Below are 24,214 nucleotides of genomic sequence, written 5' to 3' on the forward strand. Positions count from 1 at the left end.
TTTAGGAATTGTTATCTACCTTAATAGCCAGAAAGAAACCTAAAATGGTGGCTTCATGACACAGCATAATCACTGCCACACAGACACTTTGCGATGCACATATTAAATGTCGACAAAACAATCTTCCTTATGTAGAATCACACATGGGTACTTTCACCCAGGAAATCTATAACAATTCCCTTCTTATGAAGCAACACTTTATTTCACATATTCGCGATATACCTGTTGGCTTAAGTCCTTGCTGATGGATTTATCTTTATTTTGAAACTAACATACTGAATGAATTCAAATATCATTAAAAATTGCGTTTTCTACATAAGAAAAGCTCTTTGGAATTATTTAAATTACCACCACTGTCTACAATTATTCTTCATTTGGTAATGCTTGGAGGGGCTTTACATCATGGAGGCTAAGCAGTTGATCTATAGCTGGGTCACCCTTGTGAACCTTGAGATTGTTTAAATTAATACCTTTGAATATGAGCATGTATTGTAGCCCGGGGAATCGGGGCATTCAATGGGAGTGATAACTAGGTAGCTTTTACTTTGTGTTACAGTGATATGAAAGTTTTATGAGGAAGTCGTGAATTTGCTCTAGTGGCTAAGATGATGGTTTTAAAAGGAAGAGACCTATCTGTTGGAGCGTAGGTGGATGTAAGGAGATGAGGTGGAGTCTTCCAAAGGGAGACGAACTGGGCTGCGTGGGTGCATAAATAAGGGAAAAGAGGCCTACATCTCTGGGAGATGTAGGCCTGACAGAACTGGTACTTCACTTAACCAGATTGTCTTGCCACTCCTTTGGTGCATTTTTGGCTGATGTACAAGGGGTTAATAAGTTGCCTGAATTACAAGCACAGAATCAAGACCCAGCTAAAAAAACATAGGGGTATATTTACAAGGAGCCTGCGCTGCCGCTATGTCATTTCTTTGACTCAACGGCGGCGCAATCAGTGCTCCACATTTACAATGTAAATTTGGTAAAACGTGTCACTTATCTCTCCTGTGTGTCATTTTTTACTTGCTTCAGGTTAAGTTAATCATATGCAGGGTAAGTGTTCCCTCCTAAAATCCCACCCAGAACTGACACATCCATATTTACAACTTTTTAGGGAAGTGACGCATCGTTGGCAAATGACGTACAGAGTCTTAAATGCATCAATATTCCTATGTCTCCTTTAGCCAGGCATAAAAATGATGCATTGGCTTCTCAATAGGAATCTGATCAGCTTAAGTCACTTTACACACTGGAAAATACCTGTATTCTACATTCCCTCTACTACTAGTGGGTCTACACATGTGAGAATCATGTTGTAGGACTACATGGCACCTATGATCCCTTCATCCTCTGCAGCAAGGGAATGTGACACAGTGTACGTTTTGTAAGGGACAGGCCAGGATTGTCACATCTCCATGGAGGAAGGGGTTCCCAAGCCTAGGCCTTGGTACTCCAAAGGATAACAGGTAAATACACACATAAGGTAGGTAATACATGTATTGACACTTCTCATTCCAACATATACTTGTATTTACTTACACTGAACTGTCACTCAATATGCCACACATACGCAGGTCTCTACATACACGTAAGTAGACTATGCCCACTGTATTGTGACACATAGCCATACTGCATGCATATCCTTTTACATCCAGGACTAATATAAAAGTGGAGAAGGTGATATTCCACTATTTTACAGTCTTTTACATTAATCCTAAAACAGTAGGCTACTTACGTCAATTAAAATTGATGCAGCACCTCTAAATGTTGATGCATCACTAAAGTTGCATCAGTTCTGAGGCCAACTTCAGTGATGCGCCACTTTTGAGGCTAATCCGTTACCGCAAAGTTCCCACAGATGTGTCAGAATTCCTAACACAACCTTAGGCCATTAAGCAATGGTGCCACATATTGTAAATATGGCGCATCCATGGGGTTGTAATGGATTTCTGTGCATCATAAGTATTTTTGGTGCATCGCTGCTGCAATGCAGCAATGCATCATTTCTTGTAAACACGGTCCATAAAGTTGGACTTCAAATCCTAGATTCACCTGTGCCCAGCTAAACAACTTGCCTGAGTCAAAGCAACAATACTGGTACCTGGCTCAGCAGTGAAAGTGGGTAATGCTGAGTTGGAATAGACCCACATCATTGGTGAAAATGAGCTGCACCAGAGATAGAAGTGGGTGGCAGCTTCCTAAGAAAAATTCAGGGCACTGCGCTTAGTTGTTAAAAAAGTTAAGCACTGTTAGGAACTGTCAGTATCAGCACTGCTTCTGTGAGCTCTCATATTTATTCAGCGCAATTACATTTTTTTCTTATTTAAATGTGTTGCTACATGAGCCACGGTTCCCTAAATTAAGTGCAAGTGGATCCCATTGACAACGTCCAAAACAAATTGACTAATGCACAACTCCATTTTCAGCAACTTAGTAGTTGTAGTTTCCAGGCCACGTTTAATATCGTAATGCATTTGCAATGAAAACGTTTTCCAGTGTATAGGATAAAGAGAAATTTAACTGGCCTGGGATATACTCAGGGCCACTGGAATTATGTGTTAGGTGAGGGGCAAATTACGTGGCATAATGCAGCACATTTTGTAATAGTATTACTTCATTATTTTGTCATTTCTACATTTGGTAACACCGTCTGGGCACTGGCTATTCCTCAGTGGTACCGGTTTAATACCCAAATATAGCAATAAGCAACAGAAGGTGACCAGTGAACCTTTGCAAAGGACCTTCCACTGCACACCAACATGTGTTGCTGTGTTTTTTGTAACGTTTGAATCGCTTGAGCTAGAAACAATTTTTTTTTTTAAATCTGCAGATTATGCAGCTGATGATGGATTATGTGCCAAATGTGGCATATCTACAATTATGCGAAAATCACTGTGGCAGCACAATTGAATAATTACAGTGGCCTCAATACAATTTAGCTGAACCATGACTGGCTAAGTTCAGAAAATGAGATTCAGTAAAAGTACATATTGTGATGAATGCAGAGGAAGGTAAGTGGTATCCCTGTGTCTTAGCAACCTGCCGTACAATAGCTTACATAAAACAAATCTCAAGATGGTACATAGGTTGCTTCTCCTATAAGCACTTATTTTATGTATAATATAGAATTTGTATTTTATGATAGGCAAATTTTTTCTCACAACTTGCCAGAACAAAACTTTCATCGTGTTGTGCTCATTATCGCTGTCACATTGTTCTCCAAACAAATACAGCAGCCTCTAGTCCACAACAGGCCTTTTTCTATTTGTGGATTACACTCATTGCGAATTGAATTACAGTCAACCCCTATGTTTCTTATGTCTTTGCAGGACCTGCGAGGAAGTGTACAGAAAATCTCTACTTTCGTGGGGAAGGAACTTGATGAAAAAGCCATTGATGCCATAGTGGAAAATGCTTCCTTCAAAAGCATGAAGGAAAATAAGATGGCAAACTTCACCCTGGTACCTGCAGACTTAATAGACCAAAAAGATGGTTCATTCATAAGGAAAGGTATTATAAAAGCATACTCAATACATGTAATGCCATATGATATTCAAACTGGTTTCTGGTCTTTCGAAGTTAAGGGTTCTAAACAAACATCAAATGCAGATGGTGTGTCTTGTGTTTTATGGGAAGATAACCGATTACACACAATGTGAAGTTTAATGTGGGTGTACAGATTGTAGTATAAGTGCAGTCATCTTAAAAAAGAAACCGAGGAGCTACCTCATTACATAAAAGATCATTGTATTAATTGCCCTCACAATTAGAAATGTAGACTGTCAGTGATGCTGAAATTCCTCTTGAAATGGCTCCTTGACCCTTCTTGTATAATAGGAACACACTAATGTGACATTAAAGATCATGAAACGTGCACAGAGTATTGTATTATCACCACTGCTAGCTTTCAAAATCTTTTAAAGAGGGGTGAGGGGACTGGGGAGTGAGGGGGAATAAAATTAATTTAAAAAAAGAACGTACAGTTCGTCGCTGCCACCGTCCTCTCCTGTTGCCTCGCTCATCCTCCTTTCCTATTCTGGTGTCCCAGCCTCTGCTGGGACACCAGAAAAGGCTCCCCATCAATCCTGGTGCTGCTAAACATAGCAGAATCAAGATTGGTGTGAGCGGCAGTGACTGCCACTCAGACACAACCCAGGGTGTACATAGCCAAGCTAGAGAAACATAAGTGCGCATGTGTGTTTGGATGGCCGTCTTAGGGCGTCCAAAGACACACAGTCACTTAGTTCACACAATTATTCATCCACCCCCACCTCTCATGCCCCAGCCGCACACCTCCCTGCGCCTGCTGGCTGGGCCAGCAGCAGAAAATTAAAATGATATTCAAATATTGTTTTATTTTTCTGCTGCTGGCTCTTGGTCAGTGGGGCGACGTTCCTCCTCTATTGCAGAGGAGCCGCCCCTGCAGGCTTTAGGGCAGTGAGACCAGCACAACTGCACTGGATGCTGAGAGGGGCAGTGTGTTTTAGCAATGACTACAATTTAAAAGCATCTGCTGCAGGGTTCCTTGTGCATCAGGCTTTCAGGCAAAAATAAAAATGTCAAGATAACTCTAGTGATTAACGTTCCTGCACTTTGTCTAGTGGCAGTTTTGACTTCCCATAAAGTAGCACAGAGAGACTTGGGGCCAGATGTACGACACACTTTTGCACTTGCAAAAGGTGAAAATCACCATTTGCTACTGCAAAATGGCCTTGTACAATGTATCATCCCTAATTCGTGAGTCAGTATCCAGTTACCAACTCACAAAATAGGGATAGCAACTCACAATTAGGAAGGGGCATTCCGAGGGCGTCCCTTCCTAAATGTGCCTCGCAGGGGGATGTATGATTGTTTTGTGGCTGTGAATGCGGTCGCAAAACAATCACATTTAACATCAATTTCAAATTGGCGTTAACCCATTCGCAAACAGTGGGGATCCCCAATGGACCCTTTCCTCTTTCTGCATGGTAACAAAAAAAATAAAATCAGAGCAGGCAGTGGTTCCACGGACCACTGTCTACTCTGAAAAAAATGAAAAGAAAACTTTTCATGTTTATTTTTGAAATGCATCCTGTTTGCTTTTAAGGAAAATGGGCTTCATAAAAAACAAGCATTTGCAATGCAATGGGTCTCACGTTTGCTCGAGTTAGAACTATTAGCGTTGTAAATTCCTAACTGGACTTTTCTTGCCACATAAACTGAAAATGAAAAGTAAAACAGTTGACATAAGCAAGCCGATTCAAAGTGCCACGGCCGCAATGAGCATCAGCGCGAAGAAGAGACACAAAAGGAAAAAGAAGTTTGTTAGCAGTCAAACGCATCGGCAAACGTGCAATTATTCATGTAACAGGGTTGATGCCCAAGGAGGTAATAAAACTGCCCCAAGGAGGGACAACCATAAAGCATTTACCAATGATAACAAAAGATTTTTGAAAGGCAAGCCCATGAATGAGTGATAGTGATGGGCTTGTGGTGGGTGTGCTTAAAAGCCCACAAATATGTTAGACCATGTCAGAGTGCTTACGCGCTCGACCTACAAATGTCATTCACAGCACTCAGTTCAATAGCCAAAGCGGGTAGAAACATCAATAGAATCCGCCAAAGTTATAGAGCCGGGAAACAATACGTCTGATGGGCTGGGGGAAGAACCTGTCAAGTCTCGCGTAGGGCATGATAAGACTGACCGTACCCCACCGTCATTGTCTTCCGGACCAACAGGCCTATCGATCCTTATCCGGTAGCGCATGTGTAGGCCAGCCATTTTATGAGAGATCAAAGGGAGGCAAGTGTCCGTGAGGTGGGAAGGAAAAGAGGGAAGCAAAGGAAGGACACCAGGGGATAGCAGTTTTGAGGTAATTGCTAGAAGGATAGAGATAAATAGTAAAGGACAAAGGTTTCGTCAGGAAGGAAAGAGAGGAAAATTGGGAGCTGGGGAAATAGTCTGAGGTGTAGGGAAGACAAACAGGCGGGGGCTGGAGTAGAAGTGAACTAAAGAAAGGTAAGTAGGGGAAAACGTTACGAGGGTTAAGAAAGACAGGCATATAAGTGGGTTAATGAAGATGGAAATTGAGACAAGGAGGAGAAGAAACAAGGACAAAACAACAGAGAAATAGGAAGAAGAGCGAAGCACCGAGGTGAAAGGAAAAGAAGAAAGTGGTTAGAGTGGCGAGGGAAATTGGAGAGGTGGAAGAAAAGAGTGAAAAAAAATATAAAGAGGAGTAAAATACCAAAAAGGTAAAGGAAATGTAGACCTGGTAGCTAAAGTCTATGGGGAAATGCATAAGACCTGTCGACAGAAATAACATATCTGATTATGAAATTATTATAAATTATAAAACTATTAGAAGATGATGGTTGGGAAATAAGATTTAAAGGCTTGTCACCACCCAGTGCGTTTAGTACCTGCACTTATTTTTCTCCATTTGAAGCACTGAGGATTACTATTTTAAATGGCCACATCTGGAAATAACAGGAACTTCATATTCTTAGGAACAAAGAGATTATTTCTCCGGTAATAAGGCTGCATCCGTGAGGGACTCTAGTCTCGTGATAATACTTGCATGAAGCAGAGCCTGGCGCTTGGAAGTTGTCCCTGCAGCAAGTGGTACTTCACCGTGCTATTAATCCATCTCCCGCTGACAGTGTTATCATTTGGCCTACCTGGGATATGCACTGCTCATTAATCATTCTGTCTGAGAATCAAATAGCAGCCAGCAGGGCCTTTCCTTTTAAGCAGTCTGTGTCATCGACAGCTCGGCAGGAGGCACAAGTACGTATGAGAATCCTGCACACGTTCTGACTAGCTGTGCTCTGTGAATGTACACAGAAGATGTGTGTACACCCACAATCTATACCGAGGGCTCACTAGTGCTGAGCGTGTAGTGAAGGTGGACAGTCTTGCCACATATGGGTGAGTGTAGTCTGACTCGCATATTGCTTACTGCGCACGCCTTGTGCGGACTGGCAAAAGGATGGTTGAGAACGAGTGTAGGTTTAGAGTGGCTTCGTGAGTGAAGGAGGGCACGAGGAGCCTGGAGGTTGAATGCTGTAGTAATTTGTACTGAGACGCTGCAGGAACCCGACATAAGAGAAAGCATACCAGGTGCCTGAGCAAAAGCTGTGCTTCTGGAGCCTAAATCTGACGAAAGGAAGCTTCGCGAAAGTCTGGAGAGAGAGTGTCTCAAGCAACCCCTAATGTATAGGACCTCAAGACCACTATAACGTAGACCTTCCCTTTATTGCGTAACACTAATGGAACTATAATTTTCTTAATAAGTTACATTTAGACCTACTAGGCTGATTTACTTCAATATGCTTACTCTTTAACGACACTTTGCATTCTGAAGAGACTGCAAGGCAGCCTACGGGCTAAAATCCTATGATAGAACACACAAATGTCCAACGGTATGGAGGTTAAATATAGTGTTAGCGCATCAGAGCCTTAATAAGTAAACTTACAAGGAGACGCGTTTAGGTCGATAAAGCTTTGGACCACATAAATATGTTCTTGGCATCATTTAATCAACAAATCAATACACAAATCAATAAGACTAATCATTAATCAATAAGCAATCAATAAGAATCAATGAATGAACACACCATGACCTTTCAGTCATGAATAACCACACCAGTTTAGTTAAGTGTTAGGATATTTATTTCCCTATTTGTTAAATCTAATATCATGTTTATTAGTCTCAATAGCAATAAGCTCATCAAAACCACTATCATCTGGCAATCAGAACACAACTTAATAAATGCATAGATTATGATCATTCAGAACTTAAGCACATCATTAATATGATCAACTTAGCAGAGTCTCATTAGTACATGATATAACAAAGCATGAACTCAGTCATTTGTCTATTTGCATCAGACAATAGTGAACGCCTTAACTAACCTCAAATTAGAATCAGCATGTTGGGCTTCATGCAAAACATTTTAGTGAACACACAAATTTGGAAAACATCTATACTATCCCCTCTATCAAAAGAGCAGTTGGTACCTAAAAAGAAAAGGCAAACAGACAATTACAATTTTCATCAGATAGTTACCAATCCAACAGATCCGCAAGCAGCGTAGGTGTTCGTCCTCAGGACCTCAGTTCATCAGCATCAGGCAAAGCAGGACGGGGTAAAGTCTCAAGATAGCATAGCTAAGGAACAGATTACTTCCCTCTTATGGAGGAGAAGATAACATTGGGCAAGATGGGTAGAGGATTGTTCGGAAGGGGCAAACTAAACTAAAGTATGGCAACTGGCAAAAGTCTTTAGCAAAACGGCTGGGGCAAAATGTTCATGGTAGAATTGCAGAAAAGTCTCATGGCAAGTGAATGGCAAAATGTTCATAGCAGAATGTCCGACAAAAGAAGTTCCTCCTCTCCTTGGGTCACGCCGTTAAATCAAAACTGTCTAACTATTCCCTAATTCCTCATTGGGTAATTTTTGGTGCATTCATATCTCCATCCAATTGCAAGGTAAGTCCCCTACTAGAATGTTCCTCAATTTGCAGTTCTCACGTCACAGATTGGTCCAGGTTATTGACATCTTCAACGGTTGGAATGTCAGGTAGAAAAAGTTACACTTCGCGCTTCAGTCAGTGTCTTAATTGTCTTCGTCTAGGAAAGTTAACCTTGCACCTGTTACAAATTACACTGTTGCATTTAGCAACAACATCGCCTTGAGCAAGTCGAATCTCATGAGAAAGAATTTACTATGGTTACACACACATAACTTCTGGAAAAGTACAGCTTCGTGTCCTTCAGCAAAACAGCACACTACACATTAGAAAAGTAATTCAAAATGAGACCAGGCAGCTAGGCACAAGCCCTTGTTAATTTAAACCCATTTTAATTAATAAAGCAAACTCTTAACATATAACCTAAAGTGTGATATATTAGTACAAATTCAAACATTAGTGCATAACATTTCATCATTAATAAACCCTTTTCATTAATCTTCGTGTACATCGGTAGCCACTCCCCGTGGGCACATTTAGACGCGTGCATTATTTTTCTGTGTTAACACATTTCTATGCAACTTTATCACACATTATATTCCAAGCTTCGTATTAATATTGCTTCTAAAACTACACTCTCCAACAATAGCAGAACTGTTGGAAATGGCCTTTCTGCAGGGTCACCCCCAAACTTTTTGCCTTCCTCCTCGTATTTAAGAAGGGTCTCTGACACTATCAACTTAGACACTTCTGAGGTAGACAATCTATTTCATCAGACACTTCCTGGAGAAGAAACCCTGAACCAGAACCTGCAACCTGCCAAGAAGAACTGCCTAGCTGCCCAAAGGACTCTCCTGGACTGCTTTTCTGAGAAGGACTGCTGCCTTGCTGTTGCCCTGCTGCCTTGCTGCTCTCTGGCTGTGCTGAGAAGGGCTTTCCAAGGGCTTGGATAGAGCTTACCTCCTGTTCCTTGAAGTCTCAGGACCAAAAAGACTTTATCTCTGCAAAGAACTCTTTGTGCGCTGAAAGATCAACGCACTGCCTACAAGAAACGACACACAGCCTGCATCGCCGTGAAAAATTCACTGCACGCGAACCGGAACAACGCAGCCCGATTTAGCAAGGAGAAGATCGACGCAGTGGCAGCAGTGTGACTGGAAATTCGACGCACGGCCCACTGGATCGATGCAAAGCTGAGCCGGAAAGGCGCAGCCCGACTTCCAGACAGGAATGGACACAGTGGCTGCCATGCGGTAGAAATTTCCACGCGAACGCCCACCGGATCGATGACCCCCTGTGACTTCGTCCTTCAAGTGCCGGATTTCAACACATCGTCTCCTGGGCGTCTGAAAACCCCGCAACCCGAAGAGTATCCAAGTCTGTGCGTCGGAAATTGACTCAAAGCCTTCCCTGCGTGAAAACAAAACGATGCATCACCTGTGGGCACCGGAAAAATTGACCCACACCTCCCCGTTTTCCACGCATCTCCTCCTCTGCGGTTCCTTGCAGAGAATTTGAACGCAAACCAGGTACTTTGTGCTTGCAAGAGACACTTGTTGCTTTTTAAGAGACTAAAGACACTTTACATCATTTTTACGGTGATATTTCGACATATATTTATTGCATCTTAATCGTTTTGACCTGCATCTTACCAGATTAATATTATATATTTTTCCTAATATTGTGTGGTGTATTTTTGTGGTGTTCACTGTGTTATTACATGATTTATTGCATGATTTATTGCACAAATACTTTACACATTGCCTTCCAAGTTAAGCCTGACTGCTCAGTGCCAAGCTACCAGAGGGTGGGCACAGGATAATTTGGATTGTGTGTGACTTACCCTGACTAGAGTGAGGGTCCTTGCTTGGACAGGGGGTAACCTGACTGGCAACAAAAGACCCAGGCCCATATTTATACTTTTTGACGCAAAACTGCGCTAACGCAGTTTTTCGTCAAAAAAATTAGCGCCGGCTAACGCCATTCTGAAGCGCCATGCGGGCGCCGTATTTATTGAATGACTTAGCCGGCGTTAGCCGCCGGCGCCGTCTGGTGTGCGTTAAAAAAAAACGACGTACACCAGGCAGCGCCGGCGTAGGGGGATATGGGGCTTGGGCGTCAAGAAATGGGGCAAGTCAGGTTGAGGCAATTTTTTCGCCTCTACCCGATTTGCGCCATTTTTTTTCACTGCCAACCCCCATAGAAATGACTCCTGTCTTAGCAAAGACAGGAGTCATGCCCCCTTGCCCAATGGCCATGCCCAGGGGACTTCTGTCCCCTGGGCATGGTCATTGGGCATAGTGGCATGTAGGGGGGCACAAATCAGGCCCCCCTATGCCACAAAAAAAAAACAAAAAAAAAAAAACACTTACCTGAACTTACCTTAATGTCCCTGGGATGGGTCCCTCCAGCCTTGGGTGTCCTCCTGGGGTGGGCATGGGTGACAGGGGGTGTCCCTGGGGGCATGGGGGGGCACCTCTGGGCTCCTTCAGAGCCCACAGGTCCCTTAACGCCTGCCTTTTGCAGGCGCTAAAAAACGGCACAAAAGCGGCCGTACGTCATTTTTTTTGACCCGCCCACTCCCGGGCGTGATTTTTGCCCGGGAGTATAAATCCGACGCACATGCCTCGGAGTCGATTTTTTAGACGGGAACGCCTACCTTGCATATAATTAACGCAAAGTAGGTGTCCACGCTAAAAAATCACGCTAACTCCATGGACTTTGGCGCTAGACGCGTCTAACGCCAAAGTATAAATATGGAGTTAGTTTTGCGTCGAAATTGCATTAAAAAAAACGACGCAATTCCGGCGCAAACGGAGTATAAATATGCCCCCCAATTTCTAACAAGCACATTTTTATGATGTGAAATAGAAAAGAAACAAGACCCAGGTACATTTAAAAGCATACACTCGTTCTCATCTCAACAACATTAGAGAGGGATTTCATCACAGATCCAACCCAGGGGCTGAATCATTAATGGGTTTTGCATTTGTTCAACTTAGAGCTATTAGCATTGTAAAGTCCTAACCAGACTTTTCTTGCCACATAAATTAAAAATGAAAAGTAATACAGTTTTACATAAGCGAGACGATTTAAAGCACCACGCCATGAGTATAAGCGTGAAGGAGCACACAAAAGGAAACAAGTTCACTCGATGTCAGACGTATCTGCAGTTATGCAATTATCCATGTAACAGGGTTGATGTCATGCAAATGAAAAACAAAAGTAGGAGCCATGTGGAAAACATGGATCTTCGTATGTTTTCAGTAGTTTACTGGTGCTGTCGAGGAGGGCTAAACACCGGAAAAGGCATGACATATGCATGCCTTTCACAAATGAAATCAAACGAATTTTAAAAGGCAAGCCCATAAACCAACAAAACTGATGGGCCGGGTTAAAAGCCCACAGAGAGATTACAGCAGGGGCCAGAGGACTTGTGCTCTCAACCCTAAAAACTGCTTTATTGAAAACTTAGTCACAGGCATGGCTACCATCCGTTTGAGAGCGGCCATTCCCAAAAGGGTGGCAAATTGCGACCTGCCTCGTGACTATTAATGAGGCAGGTCCCTTGCGACCCATTTGGGAATCTCAAACAGTGTGGTGTGGTTGACACAGTTGTATATTTTGTTTTGCGACTCGCAATTTGTGATTCACAAACGGCTCGCAAATTCAAGTCACAAAACAAAAGGTTGTACATCTGTCCTCTTATGCCTGCTGCAAAGAACAGATCCGTATTTTAATTGGATAGCTGAGTGGATTAGGGAAGCCAGCCTTTGTCACTGCTTTAAAACAAATTAAATGTATGTGAGAGAGGGACTATGGAGAGATGAGGGGCACTGTTGCCGGGTGGTAGTGAGGGAATCCTAGAGGAGGTCATGGGGGGCACCAACAAAAGATTGTTGCAGTGGGCGCCACCAGCAATAACACCAGCCCTGATTATCTGTGGGTAAAAGAAAGGCCTTTACGATCACTGGTCTTTGTGGAAGAGATATGGATTAGAGTTGGATTAGGGTTTCACAGTGTAAATGAAATGACATAATCATCTACCCTCTAAAGCACTATTAATGATCATTCTATTCACATCTTTGAGGCAGCTGATATTTCTTTTCTGTGACAAACCGAAAGAGGGGTGTGCAGGGTGTTGTTTTTTTTTGCTTTGGTTTTTCTAAGATCTCAGAGCATCCAATGACCAACTAATCAGTGACATTATACACATTTTAAATTTAAATGTGCAAGTCATTGAGCTTTACACTGATTTCTGGTGGTTTACTTCATTGAACCACTGTACATTCCAAAATGTTTTAAAGCCCGCAGTACCTTGGATTTAGTTTCACCTAATGTCTTCCGTGACAATTTCAGTTCTCTATAGTTTCCAAATAAAGCTGTTATTGACAGACACATTTGTATCAAAATCTGTGTAAGGAAACTTATAGAAATTATCCTTTATCTGATTAGTACCTTAATCTAAACTATAGAGCCGGAGTCATTTACGTGAATATATGACACAAAAACTTAATGATAAATTCTTGTATTTTTATGCGCACAGTATCGGTCAGTCTACTGTCCTTTTAACACAGCCTGGAACATGGTTATATATGGTTTGGAATGCATCAACTCCTTTTAACAGTTTATGAGAAATATAATTTTGGCAAATATAGAGTTCAGGAACACACATTTCCTTTTGCATGTACAGACCTTGTGCATTTGAATACAAATATTCACACTTACAGGATTGACCCTAACATCGAGACCTTTCACATATATAGGTTAAAGACTTAATAATCATACCTTTGTTACTTTAAGTAATACCTCAAAAGGCACAACAGCTGGGCCCACTTGATTCAACCATCTTTTTCACGACGCTAAGTGTGTGAAGCACATGTGTGATTAAATGTCTTAGATCTAACATACAACAGCTCACGGACACCACATATATCACTGCATTTTTTTCAGGTCTTGATTCATCTGTGAATTTGCACCATCAGGCTTTGCGAGGAAGCTTTAAGACCCTGGTGTTACTGCTATGTGCTTTCGAGGGAAGAACACTTGTGATGACTGTGCTGTCATGAAGACTACAGCCATATCCCAGAGCCCTTCTCCAAGAACGACTTAGTGCATGAGACTGCATGGCACTGGGAACCTCAGTTAGAGGTTATCACAGAAATAAGCATAGTCCCTTGAGAGAGTTGGGGCCAGATTTACAAGGCCCTAGCGTCATTTGAGCGTCACTTTTTCTGACAGTACTGTGGCACTGTGCAATGCTCCACATCTATAAGGTGGCGCTAAGCCACTTTTTGTGGCTTAACGCCACCCTCTAAATATGTGTCCCTATAACGCAGTTTTCTGCATCTTATGGGCGTGCAATGGGTGTTGCTGTGTGACGCTGCCCCAGATTTACAAGAAGGCGCAAATTTGTGGCAGCACCAAAAACTCCTTGGTTTTGCTTGCATTCTGCAGCACACATAGAAAGAGCAAAAGGCTTTGAATGATTGTTTATGAGCAGGAAGGTGTCCCTTCCTGCACATTAACAATCATTCAAAAATGACGATTTGGTATTATGCAGCACACATAGAAGTGCCAAATCACCATTGTAGATTGTTTATGTGCAGGAAGGGGCACCTTCCTGCACACAAACAATCAATCCCTCAACGCAGATACCCTTGCACTATGGTGCAAGGATGCCTGTGTTGGCAACTAAATTTAGTGCTGCCGCGGGGGGAACACAGGGGTGCACCGTATTTCAGTAAATATGGCACATCCCAGCATTTCTAAAGTGACACAGTGTGGCACTGCACATTTTGGTGCAGCACTCGCACTTCCCCACTTTTTAGTAAATCTGGCCCTTGGTGTTCATTTAATCAATTAGCTTGAGTGGGAAAGACTTTAGTCTTCGTTGGATCTCCCCAAGACTATCTGTGCTGGGCTGTTCTGTTTGTTTGTGTAATAAGCTTTTGCGTGGGCACGACAATGATTTCCCCAGAGGAGATCTATCTTACTGTAGTCCAATCCAGTGGCGTATGATTACTTCCTAGTCCAAACATAGGGGCATATTTATAATCCCCTATCGCAACCTTGCACCACATTAGCTTCATTATTTTTTACATTAGTATGGCCTGGCCCAACGAGGTCAAAACCCCTGCACCGTATTTACAGAGTGGCGCAATACATGCATTGCGCCACTCTGTAACCCTTTGCGCTACATTACACCTGTAAGATTAATCTATGAGATTTCCTTGCACTATTTTTTACAGCACTTTTAACACCTGCTCAAAGCAAGCGTTAAAAGGGCGCTTCAATTATTTAGACTGGGCCCCTATGTACTCTGCAGGAGTAGCGCCAACATTTTGGTGCTAATCCTGCAGAGTACATCAATAGCGTCATGAATACGGCGCACACATGGTGGCGGTAGGGGGGCTCTAAGGTGCACAGGTAAAGTGATGCTGCACTTGGTGCTGCGCCACTTTCCATAAATCTGTCCCATAGTCTCTTAATGCTGCAAGCACAGTCCCCTCCAGTTCTGATCCTGAAAGTACCCCCAAGGTAATTGGACTCCCTTCTCTCAAAAACCTTCACTGGCTCTCTGTTAGGAAATTAATTGCTTTGAAAGACTTTGCCCTACCTACAAAGTTTAATATCATCTTAGCATCAGTTATTCGAGCAGCAATTCCATTCCCATGCATCTCTTCTAATCTCCTGCTCATAGATCTCATTATCTGATGCAGTTAACTCATCAGAAACTCCTTCTAACCCTGAGCTGCTAGTTGCACTGCACCTAGACTCATTTCTTGCAGGCAACTTCTCAAAAGCATACAAGCTGCCTTTTTCTACCTGCATGCTCTCTACCTCAGGAGCAAAGGGATGTCCTTCTGGGTATCAATGCTCTTTGCAAACCAACTTCATTCATTCCTTCAATCTAGTGGCCACATTGTTCCACCCTGTTTCATTGGCAATTTGCACATGCTTGCCAGAGTTAACATGATCCTACTCAGTGACCTATGTAGAGGACAGGCCACCTCAAGTATGTGCTATCCAGTGACAATAGCAGTCTCACCCTTCAAACACTGAACCTGAAAGTCATCAAGTAAAGCACTATGATACAAAGGGACACTGTTTATTTGAAAAGGAGAGGGGTGATTCCTTAGAGCCACTTAGCCCCGCCTGCCAGATCATTCATGGGAAAGGCCTATCAGGAGCTTAATGCAGCTATCAGTGCCCCAAGCTCCTCTTCAGACAAACTCCACTCCCTGGGTCATTTCACACAACTCTTTCCTCTCAGAATGCTTCTTGTTCATAGAGAAGCGGTCTGAAAGGAAGAAGCTTAATTTTTGTGAATTCGCAAGCAGCCAAATAATGTTTCAATTTTTTCTATGTGTAAGAAAAAATACAACAACATCTGGCTTCCCACTGGGGGATAGATGCACGCCTGTGCCCCAGAAAAGAGTCAGGCACCTCTCTTTTTTAACATATTTGTTAGAAAGTGGATCTGTAGTTGGCAGAGGTATGCACCAAAGTAGGGACTGCAATCTTATTCAGTGCAAGTTAGATATACACCCTAAATTAACCTGTGCTCACCCTCTGATGGATTGGCACAGAGCAGTCAGGCTTAATGTAAGAGGCAATGTTTAAAGTATTTGTGTAACACTTAAATTACAGGAACACCAAAAAATAACTCCACACCAGTTTGGAATAATTGAGAAGATTTATCTGAGTAAAATGAGACCAAAATGAGAAAACTCCAATAGGTAGAAGTCGAGATATGAATTTTTGAAAGATTAAACTAAACATAGTGCTTAGAAGGCACCAACGGTCAAAATGTTATTTGAGGTAACGATTTGTTGCAAATCCAAACTTCAGGCCAACTGTGATGGGGGGTAGGCCAGCTAAAGAACCCACACAGGGTCCGCTGACACAGTAACTTAGATGGAGCAAGAGTCGACATCGAGGAGCAAATGTGAAGGTGTTGCGTTGATCTTTTTCACGCAGCTGGGTCCTGCATTGGCATTGAACTCATTGAGATAAACGCAATGCATCGTCGTCAAGCCACACAGAGCGTCGTAGTTGGGCTGTGCAAGCTGTGGATCTGCTGTTGTCGAACAGCCAGTGTATCGGGGTCAAAGGGCAATGTGGTGACAATGCATCAGTTTTTGCAGAACACAGCTGCAGAACCCACTTTTGAAGCACTGGACCAGAAGGAGGCACATCAGGTAAGGCTAGGACTCACAGATAGCAGAGTGCATCAGCACCAGGAGAGTTGCTGGCAGTCTTTGATGTCCCTGAGGCTGCAGGAGAAAAGGGGGTAAGCCAGCGAGCCCTTAAAGAAACATGGGTTCAAAGATGTAGAGAGCAGGTCCAGTCCTTCCTAATCCTAGGCAAGAAGGAGCAGGCAGCATGTCAAGAGAGCAATGCAGGTAGCAAAGTGACAGTCCGTCCTACAGGCACAGGAATCAGCAGACATCAGGCCAACACAGCAGAGCAGTTAGAAAAGTGGCAGCCCCTCCTGCAGCACAGCAGTCTTCTTCCAGGCAGCATGTATTTGGTTCCAGCAAAGTTCCAATTTGGTGAGGTTTGCCTTGGTAGAGACTTCAAAGAGGGTCTACGAAGTAACAAGGTCCCTGCCCTTCCTTCCCTGGGTCCAAGTACTCTACAGGGGTCTATGCAGCCCTTTGTGTAGGGAGAGGTGCAACCCTTTTCAGGTGTGTCAGCTCCTCCCTTCCATCTAGCCCTGAAAGACCCATCAGCCTGGTGATGGGCCATCAGGATGCAAATGTCACATCCAAGCTTCCTTTGTGTGTGACTGTCTAGGTGGAATGTACAAAGCCCAGCTGTGATCTACTACAGACGTCTATTCACAGTCCGGTGGGCACAGAATGGTTTAAGTGAGAAAATGCCAACTTTCTAAAAGTGGCATCTTCAGACTTTACAATTTAAAATCTGACTTAACCATAAGTTGCGATTTTAAATTGTGAGGCCAGAGACACTAAACTCAAAATTTCTATCTTTTCCCAAATGGAAGTTACACTTAAAGGATGCTTCAAGATAACCCCGATGTTAACTTATGGGAGAGAGAGGTCTTGCAGTAATAAAACACAAATTTAGCCGTTTTTCACTACCAGGACATGTTAAACTTAAAAGTACAGGTCCAACGTTTTGAATACACTGCACCCGGCCCTTGGGGCTAACTAGGCCCTACATAGGGATGACATATGTAATAAAAAAGAAGGTTTGGGCCTGACAAATTGATACAATTGCTAGTGGGTGGCACAATCAGTGCTGCAGGCCCACTAGTAGCATTTAATTTATAGGCCCTGGGCACACTTTACTAGGAACTTACAAGTAAATTAAATATGCCAATCGTGGATAAGTCAATATCACCAAGTTAAGAGTACAGAGTCCCTGTACGTTAGCACTGGTCAGCAGTGGTAAAGTGCACAGAATCCTAAAGCCAGCAAAAATGAAGTAGGACTAACAATATTTATTATATTTTTCGATTTAACCTATCTACTCAACAGTGAGTAAAAGTGTTACACACAACAAACAAGACTGTGTCATACAATCTCCCCATTCATTTTGAAATCATACTCATGGATCTCAATCTGGTTTATTCATGTTTTCCCCTACCTCTGTAATAAATCGCTCATCCCCATCGATGGTCTTGTTGTTGTAAGCCATACATATTCCTTCCATTGCTCCTGGACATTCCAATGCTCCCGTCAATGAGTGCTCCTCCATCTCTGGACCCAGACCCCGCCTGTTTCTACAAGTCTGTTCAGCCTCCTTCCCTTGATGTGATGAGGTTGAAAATCCTTCTTCCTCCCTTTTCCTCTCCCTGAAAGCAGTAAGTATTTCTTCCAGTGTGTCCAGGTCCTCCTTTACTTTTTCATCCCTACGGGATATCTGAATGGGAGTTTTCTCTGCTAGCACCCATTTCAAAGTCCCCCTTGCCCAGAGTTTTATTGCTTGAGTCTTGGAAATCAGCCATCACATGGCTTTGCCCCATTGTGCTATTATCAATGCCAGGTGTAGAAGTTTGTATAGCATCTTCCTGTGTTTTGGCCATTTAATGATACCCAGTAAGCAGTGTTGTGGGGTAAGTTCTAGGGTGATCCCCATAGCTCCTTTGAGATATAGCACCACCGCCCACCAGTATGCTATCACCAGAGCAAAATTCCAGGCTAAGTGAAGGAAGTCAACTGCCACCCAGCCACATCTCGGGCAGGTCATTGTGCGCCCAATATATATTCTACTTATATTCATTGGAGTGAGGTAGGCATGCTGCACACAGTTAAAATGAATGAATTTAAATGTTATGTTGCTAGATAGCTAGGTATCAGCTTGACCAACGCATACGTAGCTCTCCATTCGGCATTCTAAGCAGATCCCCCCTAGTCAGTGCTCCATGAGGCTCTAGCTGCCAGATCCTGCCTAGGCCTGGCAAACATATGGAAGAGATATCAAATGCCCACCCTCTCCTATGTTAAGCATCAATTGAAGGGTCTTAGCTCGGTGGGGTGGCAACTGGGAACTCTGTCCAGATGTCCCTGGTGGTCCTGTGCAATGAACATGGTGCTCCCAACGTCTCAGAATAGTTTTAACAACCAGACCTCCAGATTCCTTGAGTGGGGGTGTCACCGTAGGATCATCACTATTACCCTTTCCCACACATGGGCAGTATGTGGTACCAGGTAGGGATAGTCACCCTCCAGCCTGTATCTCCTCCTCAATAATGCCATCAAGTGTATATCTACCATTGTCCCTTGCAGCAGCATTTTTCCCAGTTGCCTGTCTCTTAGGCCCACTTTGCTGCATGTTGTAGGGGTGCTGCATAGTAGTATAGTTCTGTGTCAGACAGTCCAGTCCTTCGTCCTCCTGATCCGAATTACGAGTGTCTAGCGCTACACTATTTCTTTATCCCGCCCACCCAAGTGAAACTATCAGCCTATTTGACATCTTAAAGGTCTCTTGGGGCAGCAGGCATGGTGAGTTCTGCATAGTGTAGAGGTATCAGGAAAGAAACACCATCTTCCCCATTGTTGACAAGGGAAAAGAGATCCAGAAATGTATTGAGCCCGGCAATTACCCTTCTTATGTTGTAGTCATATTGATTCTCAGTCTTCCCTGCCATCCATATTCCTAAATATCTGAAGCTGTCCACCTCCCACTGGAGGCTAAAATCAGGTAAGTCTTCCTTGGGATGTCTTGCCAGACTACCCAGGGGAAAAAGTATGATCTTGTTCTTGTTGACCTTCAGTACCACCACCACCCTACAGACATCTAAGTGTGACAATAATTCTGGTACGACCTCCTTCAGATGCTTTAAATAAAACAAAGTTTCATCTACACATAAGGGTATTACAAGGATGATGTCTCTCAGTCATATCTGACCCTGAAGCACACCCCGGTGTTTCAATGCCAACAGATCTAGGGCAATAACGAAAAGCAGTGGGGAGAGTAGGCAGCCTTGTCCAGTGACCCTCTCCAACCTCCAATCCTCTGAGATGAATCCCCCGCTTCTGACCCTGGCTCACGGGTCCGTTTATAACAGCTGCAACCAGGAACAAAAGACTGGTCCAATATACCTAGACAACCAGTAGATAGGACCAATATAAAGTATCAAAGGCTTTGGCAATATCAACGCCCAATAGGGAAAACTTCATACCCCTACTTGTGCACAGACTGCAGCACGTCAGCTGCTCCAATTTCATTATACCATTCTGTGACGTGGTTTAAAGCCAAACTGGTTCTCTTGTGTAAGTTGAATCTTCACCAATATCAAATGGGTTTCCAGGATTTTGCACAGCACTTTGGTATTTGCATTAATCATAGTCAGTTACTGTGAGGATTTGGGTGTACTGTATGATATAGCTGTGGGACTCTATCATGCAGTACAATCTCGAATACCAACTTGTGTCCAGTCAGGTAAGTTTAGTTAACCTTAAGCACAACCCTGGGTTGCTGGGCTGCAAGCAGTAAGGCGTAGCAAAGAATCAATGTGTAAAGCATTCAACAGCCTCAAACAACGGACTAAGAAAGTCACACAACAAGAAAGAGTCACAACTACAATGTATACTCATTTAGGATTTTACATGAATGTTTAGAGTCTTTGATCATCAAAATCCACCGGAGGGTTCCAGAAACATGATTTTGTAAAGCATTAAATTATTTTTATATCAACTGCAAACAAGCATTTGCCTACAAAAAGTGTGTAACCTTTAGAAAAGTTTGAAATATCTTTCAACTCAGATCTGATTTGGGTGACCCATTTCAACAGGCCAGCAGTTGAGGAGGCCAGTAAGGATACTTTGGACAATTACCTGGCCATCAGAATGTCTCTGAAGCAAAAGCCAAACCTTACAGGACAACCACCATGGTCCTGATGCTGAGGGATGCAGGTAAAGGATGCTCAAGGATGCTCCTGATGCTGTGTGGTCAATGGGGTCAATTTGGGGTGAGTCCTTGTTCCCCATGTGAGGTGGGCCAGCTCTGGCCATGGATTCTGGTGTCCCACAAAGTCCTCTTTCCACTGGTAGAAGGGATGCTGCAACAGGCCTTCGGTTCTTAAAATCCAGTGGTCAGGATGCAAAGCTTTTGTTGAGGGTTAGTGTCTCTTGGTTGTGACAAATTTGACAATAGACAATGCCCACAGGTCCAGCAGACACAGGTGCAACTTTTGACTATCTTGTATAAGTCTTTTGGAGTGCCTGGGGTCCGATAGCAGCAAAACCTGCTGTGGCTACCAACTTGGCCATTTGACTTTTGGAGTCACTGCTTAGATCTGGGGCTGGGAACCAACTTTTTCCAGAGCCAGGAACTCTGGACAGTGTCTAACCTCTACTAGCCCAAAGTGCAGCATGTGCAGTCACGCCGGCGTTGCAGCCTCTCTTTATGCACTTCCCACGGCTGTAAGATGGTCTTCCTTTTGTCTTCTCTCCAGATCCATGGTGTACTGAAGTCTAGGGTGCCAGTCAGGGATGTCCATCAGTTTCATTCGTTCCACAGACTGCCTTTCAAAATTCCCTTTATTTCAAAGGTAAACCCTTTACATTTGTCCTGCCTTGAGTCTGCTTTGTTACCACCTTGGAGACTGACCTTTAGTGGCACGCTACTTTTTTCTTTTGCCTCTTTGTTTTGCGCTCAGTGGCCGCATGTTATTTCTTTATCTACCTTGTTTTTGGGCATGCTGCTGTTTCTTTGTGGTATCTGTGCCCAAAAGCTGCAAGCTGGAGGGGGGTTCTTTTTTTATTTATTTATATATATATATATATATATATATATATATATGTGTATTTTTTTTTTTTTAAGTTTCACCTAGAGCGAACACGATTGGAGGAGTGCTTTACATGAGTACCACTTACATACAAGATTACCAGTTGAAAAATATACAAACTGGCACATTTTAAACAGAAAACAACACAGAAATCCTTAACGTGGCTCTCCCGTCACAGCGGGAGAGCCGATACTACAATATTCACTGCACTAGGAACCTCACCCCATAATGCTTTGGTGGCGATTTCTTCTATAAAACATGTTCGCCCATAACTCACCGTGTGGTAGTCTTAGGACAATGAGACTGCCACTAAAATGTTCAGCACGACATGCTCTTTCTGTCCAAGTCATCTCTGGATCCACACACTAGGTTTGGGGGACCCCAAAATCATAACCTCTCCCACCACCCAGTGTCTTTTTAAGTTCTTTCATGACTGGAACATTTGTTTTACAGCTGGGAGTAATTTGTGTTTTTTAAGGACTTTTTTGTAATATTATTGCAGTAGGCTTGCTACCCCTGAAAATGTGTAATGAACTACACTCTCTAGGGGCTAAATATATAGTGACACTGCATTATATTCTGCCATTCTGTTTTCATGTGGTTATGCCCTCTAGGGGCTGACTATATGGTTACATGACCATGTTTCTTCCAAATGCTATTTTTATTGTGGTCTCTTCTAGGGGCTGCTCTGAGCATTATATTCAAGATACTATAATATTTGCTGCGCTCAGAAACTCTTCCCATAATGCTTTGTGGGACATTCCTTTTACAAAACATTTTTGCCCACAACTCACTGTGTGGTGGTCTTAGGACAATGGGATCAAAATGTTCAGACCTAAACGCTCTTTCTGTCTAGATCATCTCTGGGTCCATACACTAGGTTGAGGGACCCTTAAATAATAATCCCTCTCACCATTCAGTGTCTTTTTAAGCTCTATCATGGCTGAAACTTTTGTTTTACAGTTGGGAGTAGTTTGTGTTTTAGGAGTTGTTAGGCTTGCCATCCTTGGCATGGTCTCCCCAAACTTTTTGCCTCTGCTTCCCAGGTTGTTGATGCGTGCTGGACTCTGTTTTTGCTGTTTTTTGATGCTCTGGGCACTTTACCACTGCTAACCAGTGCTAAAGTGCAAATTCTCCTGTGTAAAAATGTATGTGTGATTGAATATCAATGAGTGCCATATCTGAGTGCATTAGAAGCGCCCAATGCCTGTAAATCAAATGCTACTAGTGGGCCTGCAGCACTGGTTGTGCAACCCACATTAGTAGCCTTGTAAACATTGCTCAGACCTGCCACTGAAGTGTCTGCGTGTGCAGTTTTAAACTGCCAATTCGACTTGGCAAGTGTACCAATTTGCCAGGCCTAAACCTTCCCTTTTTATACTTTTAAGGCACCCCGGAGGTAGGCCCTAGGTAGCCCCATTGGCAGGGTGCAGTGTATGTTAAAGGAAGGACATGTACTGATGTGTTTTACATGCCCTAACAGTGAAATACTACCAAATTCAGTTTTCACTGTGCAAGACCTATCTCTCTCGTAGGTTAACATGGGGGCTGCCTTCAAATATTATTAAAGTGCAGATTCCTTTTGAGAGCAAATAGAAATATGGAGTTTGGGTCTCTGAACTCACAATTTAAAATGCATCTGTTAGTGCAGTTGGTTTTTAGATTGTTAGTTTGAAAATGCCACTTTTAGAAAGAAGGCATTTTCTTATGTTAACCATTCTCTGCCTGTGTGTGGATTCCCTGTCTGGGTCAGTTTGACAGTTGGGCTGTTTGTGAATCGCCTCTAGACAGTGAGACAAAGGGAGCTGGGGTGTAGCCTGCATATCCTGATGAGCCATCTGTGCTAGGGTGGAGTGGTCACTTACACCTGAATGGGCGGTGCCTGCTCTCTCACAATGCAGTCTCCAACCCCCTGGTGTGTGTCTGGGGCCTGGCCTGGGTAAGGCAGGATCTTGTAAACAAGAGAGACTACCCTTTGAAGTTTGCCAGCTTCAGAGGCAGAAAGGGGTATAGGTAATGGACCCAAAACCCCTGAAAATTAGATCACTTCTGGATTCAAGAGGAACCTCTGCCAAGGAAAAGAGCTGAGGAGAAGTGTTGCCCCTGCCTGTGGCTATGCTTTGTTAGGCTATCTTGCAGTTGCTGCCTGTGCCTGTGAAAGGGGACAAAGACTGGACTTTGTGGTATATTCCTGCTTGTGAAGAATCTCCAAGGGCTTGAACGGAGCTTGCTTCCTGTTTCGAAGTCTCAGGGCCATCCAAGACTTCGTTTGCCAGCACCTGGAATCTCTGCTGAGATTCGTGCCCTGCCAAGTGGAGTCCTAGCCAGTCCCTGGGCCCTTGAAAGGTGAAGTTGGCAGAACAAGAGCTGAAAATCCATGCGCAGAATGCCGTGCAGGGAAATTTTCGATGCACCGTCTGCGACACAGCTGAAAAACAACACGCCGCCGGCTTTGCAGCTGAAATCAATGCTCCACCTGCATCGCAGCTGGGTGATCAACGT

At 43.4% G+C, this 24,214-nt stretch overlaps 1 protein-coding gene across 1 annotated transcript in view; it reads left to right on the plus strand.

Moving 5' to 3' along the window:
- LOC138246239 (sulfotransferase 2B1-like) overlaps positions 1-24,214 on the plus strand; it is a 131,527-nt gene that overhangs the window by 101,414 nt on the left and 5,899 nt on the right. The window contains exon 5 of the mRNA XM_069200644.1: positions 3,324-3,504. Coding sequence (XP_069056745.1) covers positions 3,324-3,504 — 181 coding nt within the window. The remainder of the gene's footprint in view (positions 1-3,323; positions 3,505-24,214) is intronic.

This window comes from Pleurodeles waltl, chromosome 7, assembly GCF_031143425.1.
Source record: "Pleurodeles waltl isolate 20211129_DDA chromosome 7, aPleWal1.hap1.20221129, whole genome shotgun sequence".
Taxonomy (NCBI): domain Eukaryota; kingdom Metazoa; phylum Chordata; class Amphibia; order Caudata; family Salamandridae; genus Pleurodeles; species Pleurodeles waltl.